General features: G+C 44.0%; 1 protein-coding gene across 3 annotated transcripts; it reads left to right on the forward strand.

Annotated features, from left to right (window-relative positions):
* Positions 1-1,710: 1,710 nt before the first annotated feature.
* Positions 1,711-20,310, forward strand: LOC147624088 (uncharacterized). 3 transcript variants are annotated; one of them, XR_015269303.1, is made up of 8 exons: positions 1,711-1,971; positions 2,212-2,274; positions 2,353-2,439; positions 2,537-2,588; positions 2,698-2,767; positions 3,002-3,164; positions 15,925-16,016; positions 20,184-20,310. XR_015269303.1 is itself a non-coding variant. In XM_086820947.1 (8 exons), exons 1-8 carry the CDS (start codon positions 1,907-1,909, stop codon positions 20,299-20,301), a joined length of 732 nt encoding a protein of 243 aa, XP_086677073.1. In that variant the 5' UTR covers positions 1,713-1,906; the 3' UTR covers positions 20,302-20,310. The 3 variants fall into 3 exon arrangements, 2 of the variants coding, with proteins under 2 accessions (XP_086677074.1, XP_086677073.1); XM_086820947.1 differs by having other exon boundaries at positions 1,713-1,971; positions 3,002-3,186; XM_086820948.1 differs by lacking the exon at positions 20,184-20,310 and having other exon boundaries at positions 15,925-16,017.
* The last annotated feature ends 804 nt before the right edge of the window (positions 20,311-21,114 follow it).

Raw genomic sequence — 21,114 nt, forward strand, 5'->3', positions numbered from 1 at the left:
TTAAATAAGCGACAGAGAGTACATAATAAGATAGTTCTAGCAAACGTAAGCACAAACCAATAATAAATAGACATGCAGAAGGATCCATAACCTGCCTTGGGATAGAAATGCTCTAGAAGCATGAAACGTCCAGAACAAGGTCACGTGAATACAAGTCTAGAAGCCGGTAATCTTATAAGCACATAGAAAAACCAATGAGGGAGTGACATGCACAAGCTACAATATCCAGAAAAACCTAAAGAACACATGAAACAGTATGCATGTAGATTTGCACATGATCGATCCACACGAAATTCCAAAGTAAGAAAGAAACAACCGGAATACAGCACCTGGAGAAGAACACGCATGACCATGCAGCTTCCAGATGACGTAAATCAAGGTACACCGTAGACGAGGCAAAGCACATCTTATCCATGGCCAGTTCCCAAAGAAGAAAGAAAAACGAGAATACGCTACCTGGAGAAGAACACGCATGAGGATGCATCTTCCAGACGACGCAAATCAAGGTAGACCACAGATGAGGCAAAGCACATCTTATCTCACCATGGAAAACCAAACACCAAACCAGGAGCACGCAAATCGGACACGCGAAATCACAGGAAGGTGCGAAACAGAATCATGCTTCGAGAGGACACCGAACAAGCCGTAGCACCGCTAGAAATGAGGGCATCAGCAACCATCACCACCACAGTCAACGAAGCACTAAACCTACACCATGCATCGCAACTATGTCCACGTGTCCACAAATTGCACATATTGAGACTTTTTGTTTATGAAGACGTCGTCAACTTCAGATAAAGTGAACAAGGGGATGCATATATATATTGAGGTCCGCCAATTAGGTATATTCACAACAAACTTTTTGGTGGTATATTCACAACAAACTTTTTGGTGCATTTATTAATGCTGCTGACGCAGCAGTAACAAATCGAACCTTGCACACTCCTAAGGCTCTAAACGTACGCGTGTCCACCTCCCACTGCCTTCGTTCCTACTACCTAGTTGCAGTAGCTCCAACGCTCCTCACGACCTGAGCGCACCCATCTCTCTCCCAGGTCGTGCGGACCGCCCCTGTAGATGATACCTCCTTTGCAACCTGAGCACCCCCCCCCTCCGTCATGCTCGCCTGCAACTCCTCTTACCTCCTTTGCAACCCGAGCATCCCCCCTCCGTCATCCTCCCCTGCCACTCCTCACCACCACTCTACTTGGCCTCTAACCCACTGCGACCACCACCCTTTCTCCTCCTCCTCCTCCTCCTCCTTGCTTAGTCATGTCGACTAGCCCACTCACACCAGTTCACTCACTCTGAGTGCTTGCTTCCCTGCTCTGGCGCGAGGCAGAGGCACGGAGAGAAAGAGAAGAAACAGAATTTGCATGCCCTTTGAAAATATATTTTTGATGCCTGAGAGAGAGAGAGAGAGAGAGAGACGCTCCTGAAGGGAGAGAGAAAGCAAGCATGAGATGCATGGGAAGAAAACACGACGCACCATGCATGCGAGACACGAGGCACGAGAAATCTGCATAATCAAAAATTGCCTTTTCGTGCATTTTTTTAAATATATAAAGACACTAATTTTTCAAAGGTTCAAAACTTCAAATTATAATTAATAAATGCACAAAAACATTTTGGTGGTATATATCATCATGACTCGAGTGAAGCTATGAGAAATGCCACTTGTACTAAAGGGCCCACCCATCGTATAACTGCCAGTTGCTGAAGCTTATAGAGCAGCACGATCAGAAGACGCTCTGCATCTACATCGCAGTAAATTCGTTGGACGTCGCAGAGAGCATTGTGGAGGAGCAAGAATGAGAGAAGTTTCCTCGAGCCATGCAGGCGAATAGCTGATGGTGTTGTTTGTGCAAACCACACCATCTAGTTGCTGCTGCTGCTTCGTGCAAACATGGTGTTCAGCTCTCCTCCTCCTTGGCTGTCGCGCTCAGAGTTCGATGAGTTCAACGATATCACGTGAGACCCTTCTATCATCTTTTTGTTTGTAGAATCATGCGCAATACCTTGTTTTCTTGTCCATTGGCTTGAGGGTAATACACTGTTAGCTTCTTCTTTTTTGTGTGTACTCGTATGCTTTTCTGTCAATATTTTTGGTGGCATTTTTGCCTTGGTCGGCGGCTGGGTTTTCTCCTGCATTGTCAACACTGCATTGAGAAAATGTGTACCCTAGTCTCATATGTACATTTTCATTCACAGGTATGATAAGATAAAGGGCTGCACTAGTATTCCGAAACTGAAACGGCTGGAGAGATATATGAGGTAGTCTCGAATGCGGTCTCCAGTCTGACCTTCTTCTTGGTTTGAGATTCTTAAGCTCGGTGTGTGACATGGAAGCAGGGAGGAGGGGTTTTCCCGAACTGCGGATGTGGCAAGGCAGACAATTATAGACCAAGGAGGACTAGATTCCAATAATTCAGAGCCTTGGTAAATTAATCATTTCTATTTCCTCTCATGCAGATTTTTAATTACTTTAAGCTATTCCATAAAGCCTGACAGTTAAAATCCATTCTCTTTTGTGCAGCATATGTTCTTGTGAGGCCGAAGATGTGTTCAAGAACATGCACTTCTGGCAGGTGCATTCCCATGCCCCTCTTCCCTTCCTAAGAAAAGCGTCACTGTTCACCATAATCTTGTGAATCTATTTTCATTAATAGTGGCTGAGTCAGTGCCAAAAAGTCCCAGGTAAACATCAAAGAAAAGGATGTAGAGCTTCAAAAACTGCAGGACTCGAAGTCAAAAACATCATCTGATGGTACAATTTCCTCTCATTCAAAGGATCCATTAAATAGTGATGTTTTAAGAAAACTAGTACTCCTGCTATATAAGATGTTGGGGCTTAAGCTCGAGACCTTAGCTTGGAAACGTGGTGCACTTGGTCAAGGGCTGTATATTTATTATTGGACTTTAATTTTTGTATAAAAGAGAATTCTTCTCAGTATAAAAGATGGTAAGAAACTTTAATTTACCTAGACTGAAATGCCTGCAGGAGCACATGACGGCGTGTGGAATTTTGAACCAAACCTTCCCAAAGTGAGGAAGATGGCTTCTGGGCTTACAGAGTCTGACAAGGGCAACAAAGAAGAAAAGCCCAAAAAAGTGCCAAAGAAAGACATTCGGAGTGGAAGGGAGTACTATGAAGGATGGGATAAGTATGCCTCTCATTGCGAAAAGGTCACCACTCTGACCTTGGACCCATGCTAGTAGTAGCTACCATTGTAAGCTCTTAGGTTGCACTTAGTCTTTGAAATTTGCAGGATAATAGTAGGACTTTAGGAATGTCACTAAGTGATTCTGCAATGCGGGTAGTTAAGACTTGACAATCATACATGGCCGTCATAGAGTTGCAGTGCTTGTCCTGGATACCTGGATAAAAGCTTAAATTTAGAATTGGGTTGAAGAGAAATGCTGTAAACTTCTATATTAGCAGTCTGTCCTGCTATTGCATGTCTCTATGTTATGGCAATAATTTGTTGCTGTTTGGCAATATGTTGGTCCCCAATCTTGATGTTGCCAATTTGCACTACGTCTTGGTGATTGTATGTATGGGAGGTTCTCTCCAATCTTTGTTGCATTTTACCAAAAAGCAACCCTTAAAAAAACGAGGATCTGATATTGGTACTAGAGCAGGTTTGGACAACAATTTTTCAGATTAAAGACACGGAGAGAAACCCCTAGCATCTCAGACTTCAGAGACCAAGTTTTAGAGGATGCAGCATATAGTGTTGCATAGCCAGGAACAATAGACGCAACAGTTTGAGATGCTAATGCAGCAGTAGCAAGTCAGTTGCAGCAGCAGATGGCTCAAATGCAACTGATGGAAAAGTGTGAAATTTTGCGTGGAGCGAGTGCTTAGTGGGTGTCTAGAAAAAGCTTGGGTGGAACAACTTGCAAGACAGGTTCAGTGTGAACAAGACCAAGAAAAAAGGCGTTGGCATGAGACTACTGGCATGAGACTATGCATGAAACACAAAGAGGCGAACGTCTGCAAAGTAAAGAGCTTGCAATGAATAGAGGCAGAAGAAGATCGTTGGCAACGAGGAGGAAAAGACCAAAGTCAGGATCAAGTAACTCTGGGTCTGATGGAAAGACTGGCATTTGTTGAAGTTCCAAACCACAGAAACACATACTTGTTGTGATGCAGCAGAGAAATTGTTCTTTAGCATATTCACATGAAAAACTTGTCATTGTTGAACTGTCCGCATGGGTGAACTAGCTCGAGTCCTACCTCAATGTTGTGACCTGAACGTGGCAGGTTGAGGTGGTGCACATAGGTAAGGACGGGGAGGTTGGCTATACCAGTGATGCTTTTGTGGAGAAATTGTAGTAACATTTTCTCCCACCATAGTTACGGAAGCTGAGAAGAATGAGTACAAGCTGTTTGAGCAGATGAATGGCAATATGATGGAGAAGTTTGACCCCACTTTGTGCAGCTTAGCATTCAGTTGCAGAAATTAGAAGAAGAGTCAGCTAGAGGTGTTCAGCCAGAGATCAAATGTTGTGCATGGCTTGATCCTCCCCCTTTAACAAAGCTCTTGCATTGACTCAAAAGAACAGCTCTTGGAAGAAAGAAGGAACACCATCCCAAGCAAAGAAAAGAAGAGCATTGGCTTTCTATCCAAAGCTGAGATGGATCACGAAAACAAATGTTTTGGGTGCCATGACGTGGGCCACACAAAGAAAGCATCCTCTTTTCGAGGAATTGGAGCAGGCAAAACAAACTTTTGGAGCTTTTGGTTACATTACTGTGGTTATGAGATACTTTGAGGATGCTTGAGAAGAACATAGAAGATCGAAGGGGGCTTCTCTTGGATTCACGTATACGGCCACTTATGTATAAGGTTTATGCATGAGGCTTATGCATAGTTTTCTACAGGCTAGGAATGCTTGCTTACCCTAAAGCAGATATGAGTATCTACTGTTCATGTGTGAAAAACACAACCTCCATTCAGTCTTACATGAGGATTGGATAGGGAAAATCTTGTGGTTGGAATATTGTTTGTTGATAAAGTAAGGCATGTGGTTGTAGAGAATATGCTGCATAAGAAAACATACAATGTAAGTTAGTATCGAGGGCTAGGAAACAACAGTAAGCTAGAAACATACCATGTAGTGTGTAATGTTGGTGTCTGTCCAAGCAGCTGAATGCTTTTTTGAACGCTTGTAAGTTATCTTGAAAGCTCTTTTTGTTTTGCTGGGAGGTAGTTGACTTTCTCACACATTTGGAACACAGTATCAATTGAATGCCAAACATCTGTTTCTTTGACATTCTTTGAAGCACCTTGAACTAGGACTTTTTTGTGCATTAAGTGGACTAGTGTTTGCAGATAACTATTGTAGGATGCCATTTGGTATGACAGTTGAGTTGTTTTGGGGATTTGTGCTAGAGTTGTTATGGTAGAGCTTGTTGCACTTTAAGACTGGATGTCCTATTGAGATTTAGCTCTTCAATGAGAGTTGGACTGATAGTAAGCAATTGGATCTTTGTAGCAGGGTCTACAAGAGGAGTCTTACACTGGCTTAGGTAAGAGGCAATAGACTTGAGTAGATGCTATGGACAGATGTCTGGATCCGGGGATTCGCTTACATAGTCTTGTCTTCTTATGCATTCACGAGGACGTGAATTGAACAGGAGGAGGGAAGTATGTTACGTCTCGACCAGCCTAGGGTTAGGTTAACGTGGGACTAGGAATGTATGCTAACCCAAGATTTGGGTTAGGATTAATCCAAGATAATGGCTAAGGCTTAGCCGCGGAATGGGAACGTCGAGGGTTCACACGTGGGCTAAGGGTGCTAGCAGGATGAGGTCAGGTTGAGGTCTAGATTGGCTAAGAGCTTATAATTATCAGCCTAGGGTTAATAATGACTAAAATTTTTTAAATAAAGCAAGGGCCAATAATAGCCAGGTTATTGCTATATAAGTGACCTTGGGAACACTTATGAGTTATTAAGGTATCCACGTGGTAGACAGGAGGGCTGCCAAGGGCGTGCAAGACATGGTCACTGTGAAAGGCGTTTCAGACGCGTTTCAGGTAGCCTGAAATGTGAAACGTCTGAAATGCATGAAATATTTCAACATTGTAGTGAAATGCCCACTGAAACCTTCAAAGTGAAATGTCTAAATTTTTGAAACTTTGAGATTTGAAGTTTAAATGTTAATAGTAGAGATGTCTTTTATACTTGTGTTATCAATCGTTGTAATGTATTATTTGAGTAATTTTGAGATTTTTATACTAACAAATAGTCGACCTAGCATCTATCTCTCTTGACTTTATATATATATATATATAGGTATTTCGGTCCAGCGTTTCAGTTGGTGTGTGTCATAGAGTGAAACGTTTCGGGTTGAAACTTCGTGTTTCGGGGCAAAACGTTTTGGACTTGAAATGTTTCGTGGTGCTGCTGGTGCAAGATCTCATGGCCATGGAGCTGCAAGGTGGGTGGTTCGGCCTAGTGGTATGGGACTTTAGGTTGGGGCCATTGGTACCAAGCAAGCTCACGGCAATCAGACCTTAAGCTCAAGGGTGGTACGAGACACTAAACCTACAGTTAGGTGGTGAGTCGCTAGCCACAATCGGTCGTGGTCATGTGATGCATACGATGTGGGTTGGGACTTTAGGTTGGGGCCATTGGTACCAGGCAGGCTCACGGCAATCAGACCTCAAACTCAGGGGTGGTACGAGGCACTAAACCTACGTTTAGGTGGTGAGTCGCTAGCCACAATTGGTCCAGTCTATGAAACATCGTTAGGGTTTCGGTCAGATGATCCTTGGGCTTCGTCTCTGGAGACCTTAGAGTGTGGGTTGCAAATGTACAAGTGATTGCATGGCGCAAGTGCAACAGAGCTGCATGCACATGGGTGCAAGTATATGCATGAGCAAAAGTGCAAAGGGTGTGTGCTACAAGAATGAGAAAGTGGCTGTAGCTTTGTCAGCATAGGTTGGGTAGGCTTTATCGATACTGTGTAGAAGCTTGGCTGGGTCGTATGTGCCTGCCTTTGAGATGGCCTTATAGAGGAGGCGAAAGACAGGCAGTGCACATGGAAGAGTTGCACAATACACGTACATGCAGACAGGCAGCAATGCATGTACATGAGCCATCGCCTAGGGAAAGCGCACATGATGGAAAATGTGTCATGCCATTTTTTTAAAGTTGGTGCTTGGGGAAAAGCATGTATTTTTTTTAGACAATAGAAAACTCACATACAAATTTCAGCTCTCTTAAAAAAAAACAATTTCTCTATTAAATTTATTGTAGAGAAAAGGCATGCATATGGGATTTGTGTATGGACAGTTGTGATGCTTTTTGAAAAGCATAGGTACTGCCTATTCTTAGCATTGTTGGAAAAAAGCATGTGAAAGCTTTTGAAAAGCATACACCGAAAATAAAGCAAACCCATAACTTTTGTGCAATTTTGGTTTTTCTCTAATTTTTTTTTTCCAGAAAGGAGACTTCTATTAAGTATGAAAAATTTTACAAAATGGAGATTTCACACCAAGCAAGGTGTAGATCTCAACCAATCGGGAGCCCTGTGCTGCCAATGGGGTCCCGAATGAGAGGATGTGAAAAAGATACTAATGTTCCACTCTCTCAAAAACTGGCTGCGCTTTCTCTCCGCGGCCCTCGAAGATCCCTGGATTCTGGCCCAGGTAGTTATAATGGTATGAATAATATCACTCCAAATCCTGCAAAGACACTGAGAAACAAGAACGGGAGTACCCTCAATGGCCTTAGTGCATCTAGCCTTCTAGATATTCCAAGCTGAGATGCTAGCAATAATCTCCCAAGAACTGTCTAACCTCTGTGCCGGAGGGACATATTTTGACTGCGAGGAGGATGGTCTCTCTAGCTGCATCGGAGCATTGGCGGCTACAGGGACTCTCACAGGAGTTCCTGGAGGATTTTTGGACCAGGCTCTGGGCTAGTCAACAGGCACGCAGGATCTGGACTTTCCAGTGGCTGGTTGCCCACAGGGGCTCTGCAGTTGGCACCTGGCTTGTCTACAGTGGTCTTCCGGCGGCCTGCGTTTGATGCGGCCACCCTTTGGAGACACAGAGACACTGCCTATGGGACTGTCCACAGGCGCAGTAGATTTGGCTATACGGATGCTGCGCATTTTGGCTCCCCTCTCTCCAGAGGGCATCTATACGTGGGGTGCCGCTGCTTGGTCGACTTCGTCAGGGCCTGCTCTGGGATACAAGACGGAGCAAGACAGCCAGTTTATCAGATTCATTAGGGGCCAGCCTCGCCTTGTTCCTTCACCGGATTTCTCGTTCGCCGGCTGGACACAGGAGAGGGATCTACGATGGGAGCTCCTCAGCAGCCTCACCATCTGGTTCACCTGGAGAGCCCGGTGTTTCAGGGCCTTTGAGGGGAGATTGGAGCCACCAGCAGAGACTGTTCGGGGGATTTGGCAGGAGTTGATCCACACCCTGCGAGGACAGTATGACCGCATCTGGGGCGACTCGGATGCGGCGATCTTGCGGCGCCAGGCCTTTCACACCACTTGGCGCAGCGGCCCCTTCTATACCCTACACGCGGGTATCCCCCGCTGGCATTACAAGCCACTTGTTTGGCTTTTCCCCCCCTCCTATTGTATGATATAGCCTCTCAGTTATTTGTACTGATATTTGTACTTTTTTGCACCTAGGGAGAGTCTCCCTAGCTGCCTTGATTGGATCTCTGCTCTGCCTTCTTATGAGGAGGAGAGGTTTTTTGTAGCCCAGCAGGTGGTTTTTTTTTTATAACTAATGAAAGGATCTTTTCTCGAAAAAAAAAAAACATTCTTGAACATACTCAATGTTCTTTCTCATACAAGGCCTACTAAAAGTAGCTTTCCAAAACTTTGAGTTGTAGTCAGTATGCTTCTTTGCCCTATGTAAGGTAGAGCTTGGCTTTTCTTTGTTCACTTTTGGCCTCAAATCCTTTGTTTCACATAAACGGGTTTACTTAATAAAAGAATCTTTCTTGATGGCAAGAAAAGTCACAAAATTTCTGTTCTAAAATCCATTCCAATACAACCCTAGAAATCCTCATCTAAGACTTTCATAGGCCACAACATGGCCCTCATGGTACAAGACTGCTCCAATGTAATCTCCTCTTGACAAACTTCCTGGCAGAATGTCAATCTGATGATCTTCCGATCCGTCTAGCTTCTTGCTTTAACTTGTCGGGACAAGTTGCAGCTATATGTCCCTTGTTTTCACATTGGAAACACTTCCCTTCATTGGCGTATTCCTCACGTTGTTTGAGGGTCAATCTTCTTCGAAAGAGTGGAGGTTTGTCCTCACTTTGCTCCTTCTCTTGAGACTTGGCTCTTGATGGGGATCGGTCTTTAAACTTCTTCCTTTGAGGTGGATCTCGATTGTCATTCTTTGTCTTGCCGACCATCCAAGGCATGTACAAGGCCTCGACTTGTAAAGCCTTGTCTTGGGCTTCTTCCAACGTTTTCGGTCCAGCCATATAAACTGCTTGCATAAGCTCTTTCCATTTCTTCTGCATATCGGCTTCAAAGTTTGCGGGTAGGAACTTCTTGTTGAAGATAGTCTTGAAGTCGTTCCACGTCTTCGGCTCGGTCTCTTCCTGTACCACTTTAAGCCACCAATTCAAGGCGGCATCCTTCAAATGCATACAAACCATTCGAAGCTTTGACTTTCCAAAGTAGTCATCTCCTTCAAAAGCGGCATCAAATTGTTTAACAAAAGATAATGCTTTTTGTGTATCCCGCTTTCCATGAAAAGCATCAAACTTGATGCTTTTCTCTCCCAGTTTGAAGTCCATCTTGCCGCCGGTTGATGAAGGTGTCACCCCAAGAAAGTTTCTTTAAGGGAAATCTTGCTTTGATACCACTGTAAGCCGACCGGGGCGTGCATTGATAGACTCAACCACGTGTCCAAGAGATAAAGATATAGAGAGCGAGGGGAGAGAGAGAAGGGAATAGGGATCTTGCACAGTACACCACAGGAACAATCCACGGGCACGCTGACCAGGATCAATACAATCAATGAATATGAAAAAACAGATATGCCGATGTAGGATATCCAAGTCGATGTCGATGTCTAGGCACGAGATCTCTGATGCCGAGCACACCACGAGGATGAGTCATGACCCACAAGTATCTCTCACCGGGCTAGTACCAAATCCAATATCCAAATCTAATGAATCTAAGTCCAATGAATCCAAATCCAAATCCAAATCCAAGACCATATCCTAGTCCAAGTCTAAATCCAAATTCAAATTCTAAATTCTAGTCCAAGTTCAAGTTCTAGATCCAATCCAAGTCCAAGTCCAAGTTCTAGTTCCAATCCAAGTCCAAGTCCAAATCCAAATCAAAGTCCAAGTCCAAATCCAAGTCCAAGTCCAAGTCCAAGAATCACTCGCCCATCCCATGAGTAATCTGCACACAACTCCTATAGCCTTGTTGATGAAGAAAACCATGGAAAAGATCTTTTTGGCAAGAAAAACTGATATAAAACCTATTTTAATGGTTTTCAAGCGATAAAAACCTTCGAAAAGCAGTCTTTAGGGTTTTTGGAGTAGTTTTGGGTTTCTGAAATTTTCAGTCCGTAAAATTCCGTACGTGTCCGTACAGTTCCACACGAATCCGTATAGTCGTACGGACAGATGATGACATGGCACTACAGCCGATGAAGGCACTCTGAATCAGCGGGTAGCGATGAGAAATTCCATGAGTTGGTTCATAATCAAGTTGATGATGATGTAGAAGATGATCTCCATGCTTCAACGAAGATGGCGACGCAATGGAGAGGTTCTTCTTCAACTTGATGCTCAAGAGAGGCTCATGCTTCATTTATACTTGGGGAAGCCTTGCTTTTTGCCAGAAAGTGATGCTTTTGCTTTGCTTTTGCCTTTTACTTTGCTTTTGGTCTTTTTAATAGTAAAATATTACACAACTTTAGTCAAAAGTTCATGTTTTGCTTTTCTAGCTTTAGGGCCTTGCTTTTTGGTCCTGGAGCTGCTTTTTGAAAAAGCGGCTTTTAGCTTTTTGGTCCAACTTAGTCTCCTCGTTCCAATGGTGCCCCTGGCTCGCGGTCAATCTAGTTTGACTTTTTTCTTTTTCTTGCTTTTTGACCAAAACTGGTGCTTTTTCTTAATCAAACCTTATGGACCCTGTCTCCATGGCTTCTTCCACTTGTCTGGTGTCCGGGCATGGGTTGCATCATGAGAAATAGAGCTAGGAGGGCTAAATAGTTACAAGAAGCCTCTCCCAAGCAATGTCACATCGGAGTGCGAAGTCAGAGAGGGCAACACCTCAAGTACCCAATCATGGGCCTGGAGACGGGAAGGATGTGACCCAAAGGTTTTGGCAATCAGGGTCGTTTTGGCATCTTTTTCAATCTCTACAAATAGGCTTGTGAGCTCGGCTTCTGTAAAATTAATTGTTTGCCCCTGGCCGTGGGAGATTGATTAGCTATGATGCTAATTTGAGCGGGAAAGGCCGAATTGGACACAAGGAAGAACTTTCGGACGCTGAGGCTAAATGGTATGGGGAGGGGGAAGGCTCAATACCAAGGCTGGGCAGCAAGCCAAGGTAGGGCAGCAGGAAGAAGAGGGGAAGAAGGTGTAGCGGAGGGGGGAATAGCGTGCAGCAAAGGGAGGGCTGCAGGTGGGCAGAAGAGAAGGGGATGCAGGGGGGCAGCAGAGGAGGGTGGGCAGAAGGGCTGCAGTAAGCAAGGTGGGCAGCAGAGGAGGGGGGCAGGTGAAGACGGGCAGCAGGGGGGTTGCAGGAGGGCAGAAGAGGGGATGCAGGCGGGCAGAGGAGGGGCACAGAAGAGGGTGAAGGAAGGCCTCAGCAGTCGGGGAGCTCAAAGGTGACCTTGAGACTCTAATTTAGAAGACACGTACCAGTCCAAATGCACAAAGGGAGGGTTTAGAGCTACTGTACGTTAGATTGTTCTGGACCTATCACAAAGACTTATGATTAGAGGTTTCAAGTTTACATGAAGACACTCCTGGCTCCATGGACACACCATAGAACTTGTGCCATGTGTATTTGTAGTGCCACTTCCACATCATTCCTGCATCATGAGCATTGCTAAAAGCTGAAATCTTGACTTGTTTATTATGCTTGGCTCAATTGCCTTATATACATGTTTACAAAAGAAAATAGCTTTTCTCAAAAAAATCTTGAAGTAAGCTTTTCATAATAAACTATTTTGCCAAATACAATATTCTAAGAGATTGTTTCTATGCTCAATGTTACTTTCTTACTTGAGCTTGTTCTCTTTCAACCCTCCCCCTCAAGCTCAAGTATGCGCTCGCCCATATTCCAAATCCCAATTTGGATTTGTTATTACTCCCCCTCAAAGACAAATTGAGAGTAATCTTCAAACCATCACCAAAAGATATATGAGTCCACACATGAACTGACTTCTGTTATGCAACTTGGCCATTGTTGCATAGTCAATCTATGGTAACATATGTTTCTCCTCATCTTCTTGAATCTTCTGTCTTCCATGACAAGAAAACCTTCTAGGTCTGTAAAATATTCAGACTCTTCCAATCCATGTTCTCTTCAATGAGAACTTTGTGTGCGAGTCTCATCCATGTGAGCACCATATCATCCAAATCGTACATAATCTGTGTCATGTGATCTCAAATTACTTGCATAGCAAATTCATGCTATATCTAATTAATGTCTACAAAGTCACTCTGTGTAGTGATCCATATAGCCTTGATTCACCTGCTTGTAACGAAAGTACCATGTATAAGGTATCATCATGTGCATCCATTGTGTGTGCACACCTCCATGTCATTCTTCTAATGACAACGTCTAAAACCTGTCATGACATGCTTCCCATGCATGCGATGTCTGTCAAAGAACCAAAGTATCCATGAGGTATAACAATCTTGATGCCTACATCCATAACATGTGAACACCACACGGAATTATATCACATCATCTGTGTTATGTGAACACCACAAGGGAATTATATCACATCATCTCTATTTGTGAAATTCAAATCCACTCATCATGTACTTGCACTTGCATAAAACTGCTTATAGCATGTTCTTTATGTGATTTTTCATCTTCACATAGACGACTCAGAGGCCATGCCATGACCACAATCTGTCATCAATCAATGAACTACCCCTTGCTCGGGAGTTTGAACATACCCATGTGTCCATAGTCCTTGGTCATGTTCGTATGAAAAACCATGTAAACCAAGCTTTTCAACCATGATGTTTACCTGACACAATTCAAGGAAAATAAACAACATATAATTCTCCTTGTACAGGCATACAAGGTTTAAGTGTCCAAAAACACTTACAAAAAATTGCAAAAAGCAGCTACTTTTCAAACTCAAAGTATACTTAGCTTTTATCTTTGCTAGGTTCGTCATGAAGCCAAAAGAAATATCTCCTCATAAGATATCTTGAGATATAGCTCCATATAGCTTACTCATAAGCTTGATTTATAATCCACAATAATCCATATGAAAAAAGTGTTGAACACGGGCACATAAAACCAACTCCATATTTTGAAGATAAATTCTGTGAATCCATAAGTCCTTAGAACAAGCTGCTACTACTCATGACTGCTTTCACAAGTTCAATAGGAAAACTGTTGGTTAGTGTAGTCCCCACTTCTGATCTTTTCTCTTTCTCATTGTTGGAAGGAAGCCTCTTGCTTCCGAGAAAGCCTTTGCTCTGATACCACTGTCACAGGTAGGGGACACGGAACGATAATAGAATAGACCAACACTTCAAATACCAGACAGAGCATGAAAACACAGAGGAAGAACCATAAATAATACAATAACACCACACTGAGCTTGAACGGTCGGCCCCCCCCTAGGAACTTCTTTATTGAGAGAAGCTTTTACAAGATACCAAGGTGCGGGTGTAAACAACACCGGATTTTCCACAAAGCATCAGCACATCTCTTAACCAGATATCCATCCAGTGTCAACATACAAACACAGCACCCAAAAGCCATCCGAAGACTGTCTCAAAACAGTCCCATAATCAGCCCATAAACTGTCCATAAAACAGCCCGGTACAGAGCCCAAAACAGGCCCGGATTCCATGCCAAATCAGCCCCAAAACAAAGCCATCAACAGTCCCAGAAGAGCCCAAAACAGAGCCCAAAACAGCCCCAGATTCCATGCCAAATCAGCCCCAAAACAAAGCCATCAACAGTCCCAGAAGAGCTCTCAACTCAGCCCAAAAACAGCTCTATAAACAGTCCATAAATCAGCCCAAAAGCAAGTCGACTAGCCTTGTCAGGCTCTGGGAGAAAGCAACCAGCCATTTGGCTCCCCTGGAAGAAGTCGACCAGCCCAGTAGAGGGTAAGGAAGAAGTCGACCAGCACTATGGGAGGTTTGGAAGAAGTTGACCAACCCAGTAGAGGATATGGAGCAAGTCGGCCAGCTAAAACAGCCCCAAATTTGTTGTACGGCCAGCGCAAGAGAGAGGAGAGAGAGAACTATAGTCGGCCAACAGAGAGAAGACTCTAGAAGGATGTGCATGAAATCAGCCCCAAAAACCTGCTTTAATAGACTCGATTTGCTCAAAAATAGCATGTGCTTTTTCTTTTTTGCCCAAATGAGCTGAACTTGCCCAAATATGTCAACTTTAAGCTTTTCTTGGCTTGTACTCCAAAGTTTTAGCCAAAAATATCAACTTTTATGCTTTTCTTGGCTTGATGCCCAAGTTTCATCTAGGCGCCTCCTTTTGTCCACTTGTCCAAGCCCAAAATAATAATAAGTCTAGCCCGTCTTTAATGATGTGTGAACACACCGACTTATAAACATTATAAGTCACTTTATTGAATAAAATCCCATGCTGCTCATGTTGTATGGCCATCTTTCAGGCCAAACCATGCCAGCAAAATGCTCTAGCTTTCTTCTATGGAGAGTCCCCGTTCACACCTTGGTTCCGCCGAGTGTGTGAAACAATGGTCAAGATTGGTGAAGGGACCAAATGGTGACAATGTGCACATCATTGTGCACTTGAATCTTTTCCTCTAGTCACATACAAATCTGTATTCTCTCTTCTAGATTCATAGCCTACTTTCCTAATTTAAAGCCTTTCACCTTTAGTGCTTGTGCTTATGCTTGATTGTCTAGCACTTCCTCTGTTTTGCTTGCACCTTGGCTTGTTCCTCAAGATTCTTTTTCTGCTCTTGTAGCTCTTTTTCCTTTCGTCGAAGGTTGCTTTCCCATGCTACAATTTCTCTCTCTCTCTCTCTCTCTCTCTCGTTCAATTGTCTTTTGAAGTGCGATCACATCTTCTATCTCTTCATGAACCCACCTTATTTCACTTGTGAGCAATCTCTCAAGTGCATCTCTGCTCGAACTGGCATCTGAATCATATACTGATGGACTTAATTCTTACAGTTTTTTTGATTTCTTTCCCATACTAATCAAACTCCTGATGAGTGATCAATCACTGTGTGCACCAAATTGTGGAGGCTTTGGAATTGACAGGTTAAGAGAAAAGATAATGCGGGTGGATGAGAGGGGTGCATCGAGAATTGATTCCTGAAAAAGCAACAAGACTTGCAAAAAGCAAATTACTTTGCGTCGATTTTCTCCTTCTCCGTTCTTTGTGAAATCACCTTCCAAGTTGCTTTTCACTTCTTCCTTCTTAATGACTGTCGAAGCTAGCTGAGTTTTTTGAATTCTTTGGAATATACAAAAAATATTTTTGTAAAAAAAAACACAACACCAAAATGGCCGTGTGGATGTCCGCTAGGGCTTGGCCAAGCCCACACAATCTCGGCTGTGCTATCTGCCTTTGCTTCCTATTTTATGTGGTTAAAAAAGTGTGTTCTGGATAAAGGTTCAAAATCGACTTGGGGAACAATTTCTTGGTTTAAATAGAGGTTTGTTTTTTCAATTGCAAGCTAGAAATTCTTTACTGAATCTAGTTACTGGGTTTTTCAGGAGAATGTTGAGGAGAAAATCGATCATGTATTGAAGGCGAAACAATTGTCTGAGGAAACTCTTTTGGAGCCAGTAACCGAAATAATTGAAAGGTGTTTCCTCCACTCACCTGCTGCCCCCCCCCCCCCCCCCCCCCCCCCCCCCCCCCCCTGCCCTGGCGGCCCTCCTCTTTCTTCCTTTTTGGGTTTTGTGTGACTTTTGTCTTTCTTGCATGTTAGATGAGTACATCAAGTTTAAAGCTGTAGAATGGTGGACTTGTTGAAGATGCTAAGAAAAATGATAGTACATCACTGCTTAGCATAAGCCAGATGTGATCGTTGGCACCATAGAGGTGAAGAAGGGATGCCTTGTCTCTCCGACACTCTTTGGCCTTTATATAGATGAGATCTCTGACTTCATTGACAGACTTGGTGGGCCAGACTCCACACTAAGTGATACGTTGTATCCATTTTGCTTTATGTAGACCACATAGTTTTGATCTAAGATTCAGCAGAGGTGCTACAGAGACACTTGATGGCATTGCAGGCCTTTTGTGAGCAGCGGGACCTCACAGTTAACCTTGGCAAGGGCGATCTTCAGCACCTCTCGCCCTGTGGCTTCCAGACTGAGCTTCACATATCAGGGGAATTAGGTAGACATTGTTTCATCTTATGTATACTTGGGAGTCACCTTTTCTGGACCCTACTTTACTATGTGCCCAGTTGCTCAGGCTCGACTGATGATATGCAGCTTTGTCCTGATTGGAGCGACAGTGCTTCCAGGCTCACTTTCAGGAGCCGAGCACTAACGGGCGGCTTTTTGACTCACTTGTGACACTTGCAGTCTTGCTGTGATGTATGGGGCCTCCTTTTGGGGACTAGACCTCAGGGAGGTTGACTGGAGGAGGATAAAGAGATTACGGGCCAAGATGTTTTCATGGATGATTCAGAGTAAGCCTTTAGTGCCCCTCTCCATTATTCTTGGAGAGTTTGGAGCAGCCCCCTTTGTAGTTCATACCCTCTTCCAGACTGTGACCTTCATTACCACATCCATATCTTGGACAGAGGCAGGCTTCCTTGGCTGGCACTAGAGCCTTCTAGACAACTAGCCAAGATGGGACATGGTAAGGTTTGGCATGCCAAGGTTACGAAGTGGTTCCTCTCACATGGGCTTCATATGGATCACTTGCCCCCATTCCACTACAGTGTGGATGCACCAGTATTACCTCTCACCCACCAGGACATTAACCGACTTATCCAAGCCGATATCTTTAGACTAGGCACACTTGTCACATGGTTGGATCCATTGCAGCTTCCTACGAACATGGAGTTTTACCAGGATCACTTTATGAGGCTTACAAAGGATGGCTTCATTTAGAAGCCGAGCTATCTTTATAGACACATGTCACATGCCATGAGGATTGCGATCTGCTAGATCATAGTATCATCACATCGCCTGATGGTGGAGACTGGGCGAGCAGAGGGCACTACTAGAGAGAAAATGATCTGCCGATTTTGTTTGCTAGAGGTAGGGACAGAGGAACACTATCTTTGCAGATGCCTAGTGTACTATGAGATATGAGGGAGGTTTCGATGCCTCTTCAGGGAGGGATTTGGGCCGCTGTATTGGGTCATTGATTTCCTAGACTAGTGATGTTTGGGACTCTACCTGACCAAGCTGCGCCACCACAGAGATCAGCTATGCAGACAGGCACAGAAGCAGACCCTAGATACCTCACAGCACACCATCACGACCTTCTTTCATTCTGACCCAGGTTGGAAGCCCTCATGGACAACCACGAGATAGCATGCTCCTACTCGATGGACTAGGTAGCGTACACTGACAGCACATGTGCCCCAGATGCCACCCTGCCTATAGAGCGATTCAGCTGCAGAGTGAGCTAGACGGAAGCCAAGGACCCACTGGTCTGAGTAGATGCTCCACCTGATGGTTCCTCACCCAACACAAGAAACAAAGTTCTATGCTCGGAAAGAGGATGAGTTATACGGACTCTTCTTACGGTCAAATTGCAAAGAGGCCTAGAGGAAACTCTGAGAACATCCCCCCCCCACACCTATCACCTGACCAAACACATGTCACTCCTATTCATGCTTCCTCTATCATATCCCATATCAGCCACCTCTACCCCCACCACCAGCGATACATGCCCCATCACCTCCACTGTCTTCACAAAGGGCATGGTCCTCAAGGCCATATGCAGACTACGTAATGGGCGGGCCCAGGGTCACGAGGGACACACTACCAAGTACGTCTCACCACATGCTGATGATATCCTACCGTCCCTACTAGCCTACATGTCCTATAGAGCCCTTTGTGAAGGATTTCCACCCTCTTGGTCTGCTAACACCATCACCCTCATGTTCAAAGCGGGAGATCCACTTGATCCTAATAATTACAGGAAGATCATGATGGGCCACACATTGGCCAAACTCTATGGATTGGTGCTAGAGGTGGAGCTCAGTTCATGTGCAGAGAGACAAGGATGAAGAGCCCTTGACCACAACTTCACTCTCTGTGCCATCATTGAGGAGAGTAGAGCACAATATCAGAGGATCTACTACTGCTTTGTGGATTTCTGCAGAGCTTTTGATACTATACCCATCTCCTACTACGGGAGATGGGAGTCCCATCGGACATGGTTTGGAGCATCATCCCCCTCTATGAGTCCGTCATCGGACGAGTGAGAGCCCTAGGAGGTACATCGCAGGAGATTTCCAACTTTGTTGGGGTGAAATAGGGATGCCCTCTATTATCCACTCTTGTTCTTTTTTTTTTCTTTTTTTTTCTTTTTTTTTTTCTCTGTCCAGAAAGAGACTTCTATTAAGTATGAGAAAAACATACAAAAAATGACCCTAAACGACGTGATCCCAAGCAACAGCAAACCCGAAAAAATCAGTAAACCCTAATTTTTGAAATTTTCTGCCACCACAAACCCTAAATCGCCAGAAGTGATAGCAAAGGCCTGAAGGAAGGTGGGGAAACATGCGGTGATACCAAATGTTGGATTAGGTTACTTGTGAGAGACAGAATGTGCAGGTACAGAATGAAAGCACACGTACAAGTCAACCACACGCCACTCTGCGTTGAGTCTAACTGACCCAACCGACCACATCAACTAACTAGGGTAATAATAGACTAAACACAAGAGGAATAGTCTATGCATAGCTTTAAGACCCATCCGAGGTTATATGATTTGGGCCCCACAACCCGAGGACAAGCTGTCCCCCTCTATCCTTTGTGCGGTCTGATATGGGAATATCATCTTGCACTTACATGCAGCCTACTTGGCATGATGCCAAGCCTGCCTAAGCTGTCTCTTAACCATTCGACCACATCCAAACTAGGCTGTGCCTGGATTCCGTGCCACTCTATTACAAAGTGGCTTCTCCTCATAAATGGGGGTCTTACAATGTAGAGTTAGCGGCAATCATGACAAGGGTGGAGCATCGACTTCCAAAAGAAAAACAGTGGGATTCTCTAATGTGGTGGTTTATAACAACATATTTCTAGGGTGGGAACTAGAGGGGCTTAACAAGTGTCCGGGGGTAAGCAGGACCTCCTTTATGAGTTGAGGCAGATGCATTGTGAAGTGGTGCATGGCAAGGAGGGGGTTTTTATCTGATATAATCGTATGGATGTGGATGGATTGTTGCTGGGGTGGGACAAAAAATGAGGGTGTGTGTGTGACTACGTGGCCAATTCAGTAGCCTTCTACCATTTTCCTTGGCAAACACGTGAAGCAGGCTGTGTGTCTCTGCGCTGCAGTTAACTTCCTAGTTGTCAGATGGTGACCAGCGCTTGTGAATTGTTCCTAGGTCTGGGGTATGATGAAATTCCATGCAGATAGGGTACCACAGCTAAATTGGTGGGTATTTGATGGACCACTTTCTCACCTACGTCAGAGTGCTACTCTTTTTTAAGTGAGAATTTTCACTCCTCTTGCCTGGTGATAGCAGCAGGTGACAATGTAGAGGAGAAGTAGCACAGCTTGGAGGATGGACATCAATTCTGTATGTTGGTACTCTAGTGGGTGCTTTGAAGACACAAAATCAGACCAATGTAATTATACGTGTATAATCATGAAATACAATTACCAAAACCTAATCTTTCTCCTTTCCAAATAGCGCTGACATGCTTACAATCAATTGTGTTCATAGCAAAACTGAATGTATCGCAAAGATTCTCATTGTAACTTTGATCAAATTCACCTTGTAGGAGTTCAAAGATCTTGATGAAGAATTCCCATGTGGTTTTACTAGGAAAGAAAATATTATGGAAATAAAACCTTTGGTAGAGAGAGAATGGCTAGCTAATCGAGAGCGAGAAAAAGGAAACGATCTTTTCAAGGTACATATTCCAAAGTTATACAAGATCTAGCAGTTCAGTGAATATATATTTATATATAAAACCATCTTTTTGTTACCATAACTTACTTTTACTTGTTGACTTTATCACACATGCTTAATGTGAATGAGAACTTCGCAACTTGTCAAGGTGGGATGAATTCTCTTACTATCATGCATAAATGTTGAAGTATAGTCCTTACCTTGATGCAGCTTGGCAAATAGTAATTCTGTTGCATTTTTTCTCTCTAAAGTCTATCCTTGTAGATTATATGCATGGAGATAAGGCTGATCACAAGGGTTGTGAAGCAATGCAAACACATGGAAAACAGCTATTGTCGAGCAACAAGTCACCCTTTAGTAATTATCTTTTCGGCGTGCTGCTTGTACTCGCTTGAGTCTCTCTTTTCTGTTTCAGTTTGCATTGGTGTTGGATCCTCACCCATGTTATTGCGGTCTCCTTTAATGTTGGCCTCTTCTCAAGTACTGAGAGGGGCAGTTCTAACATTGAATACCCAATTAAGCGACATGTTTTTTTTTGCCTTGGAAAAGATCCTTCTATTAGTTACCAAAGAAACAGCCACGAAGGGCTAAATACAACCACGAAGGGCTAGATACAAACTTGCCTCCGTGTATGGGGTGGGGATCAAAAGAATTAAAAGGTGGAGAAAGCTGCATTTCTCCTCCGGCTGGCCGCTCTATGAGGAGAAGGCTATCTCATAGGGGGGGGGGGTGTAACCATAAAGGTGGTCTATAAGTGGGATCAGCACCTTTATCTATGAGAAAAAGGCCAGGCCTCCAGAGCCTCAAGAAAGCTTCCCGCCACTTCCGCATGCCGTCAGAGCCA

This window comes from Cibotium barometz, chromosome 26 (genome assembly GCF_041138505.1).
Source record: "Cibotium barometz isolate CiBa-2024 chromosome 26, ASM4113850v1, whole genome shotgun sequence".
NCBI classification, from domain to species: Eukaryota; Viridiplantae; Streptophyta; class Polypodiopsida; order Cyatheales; family Cibotiaceae; genus Cibotium; species Cibotium barometz.

Coding starts and splice junctions, on each gene's coding strand:
- LOC147624088 (XM_086820947.1), top strand. CDS start 1,907: ATGGTGTTCAGCTCTCCTCCTCCTTGGCTGTCGCGCTCAGAGTTCGAT. Junction 2,440..2,536: donor TCCAATAATTCAGAGCCTTG/GTAAATTAATCA, acceptor TCTTTTGTGCAG/CATATGTTCTTGTGAGGCCG. Junction 16,017..20,183: donor GTAACCGAAATAATTGAAAG/GTGTTTCCTCCA, acceptor TGGTTTTACTAG/GAAAGAAAATATTATGGAAA.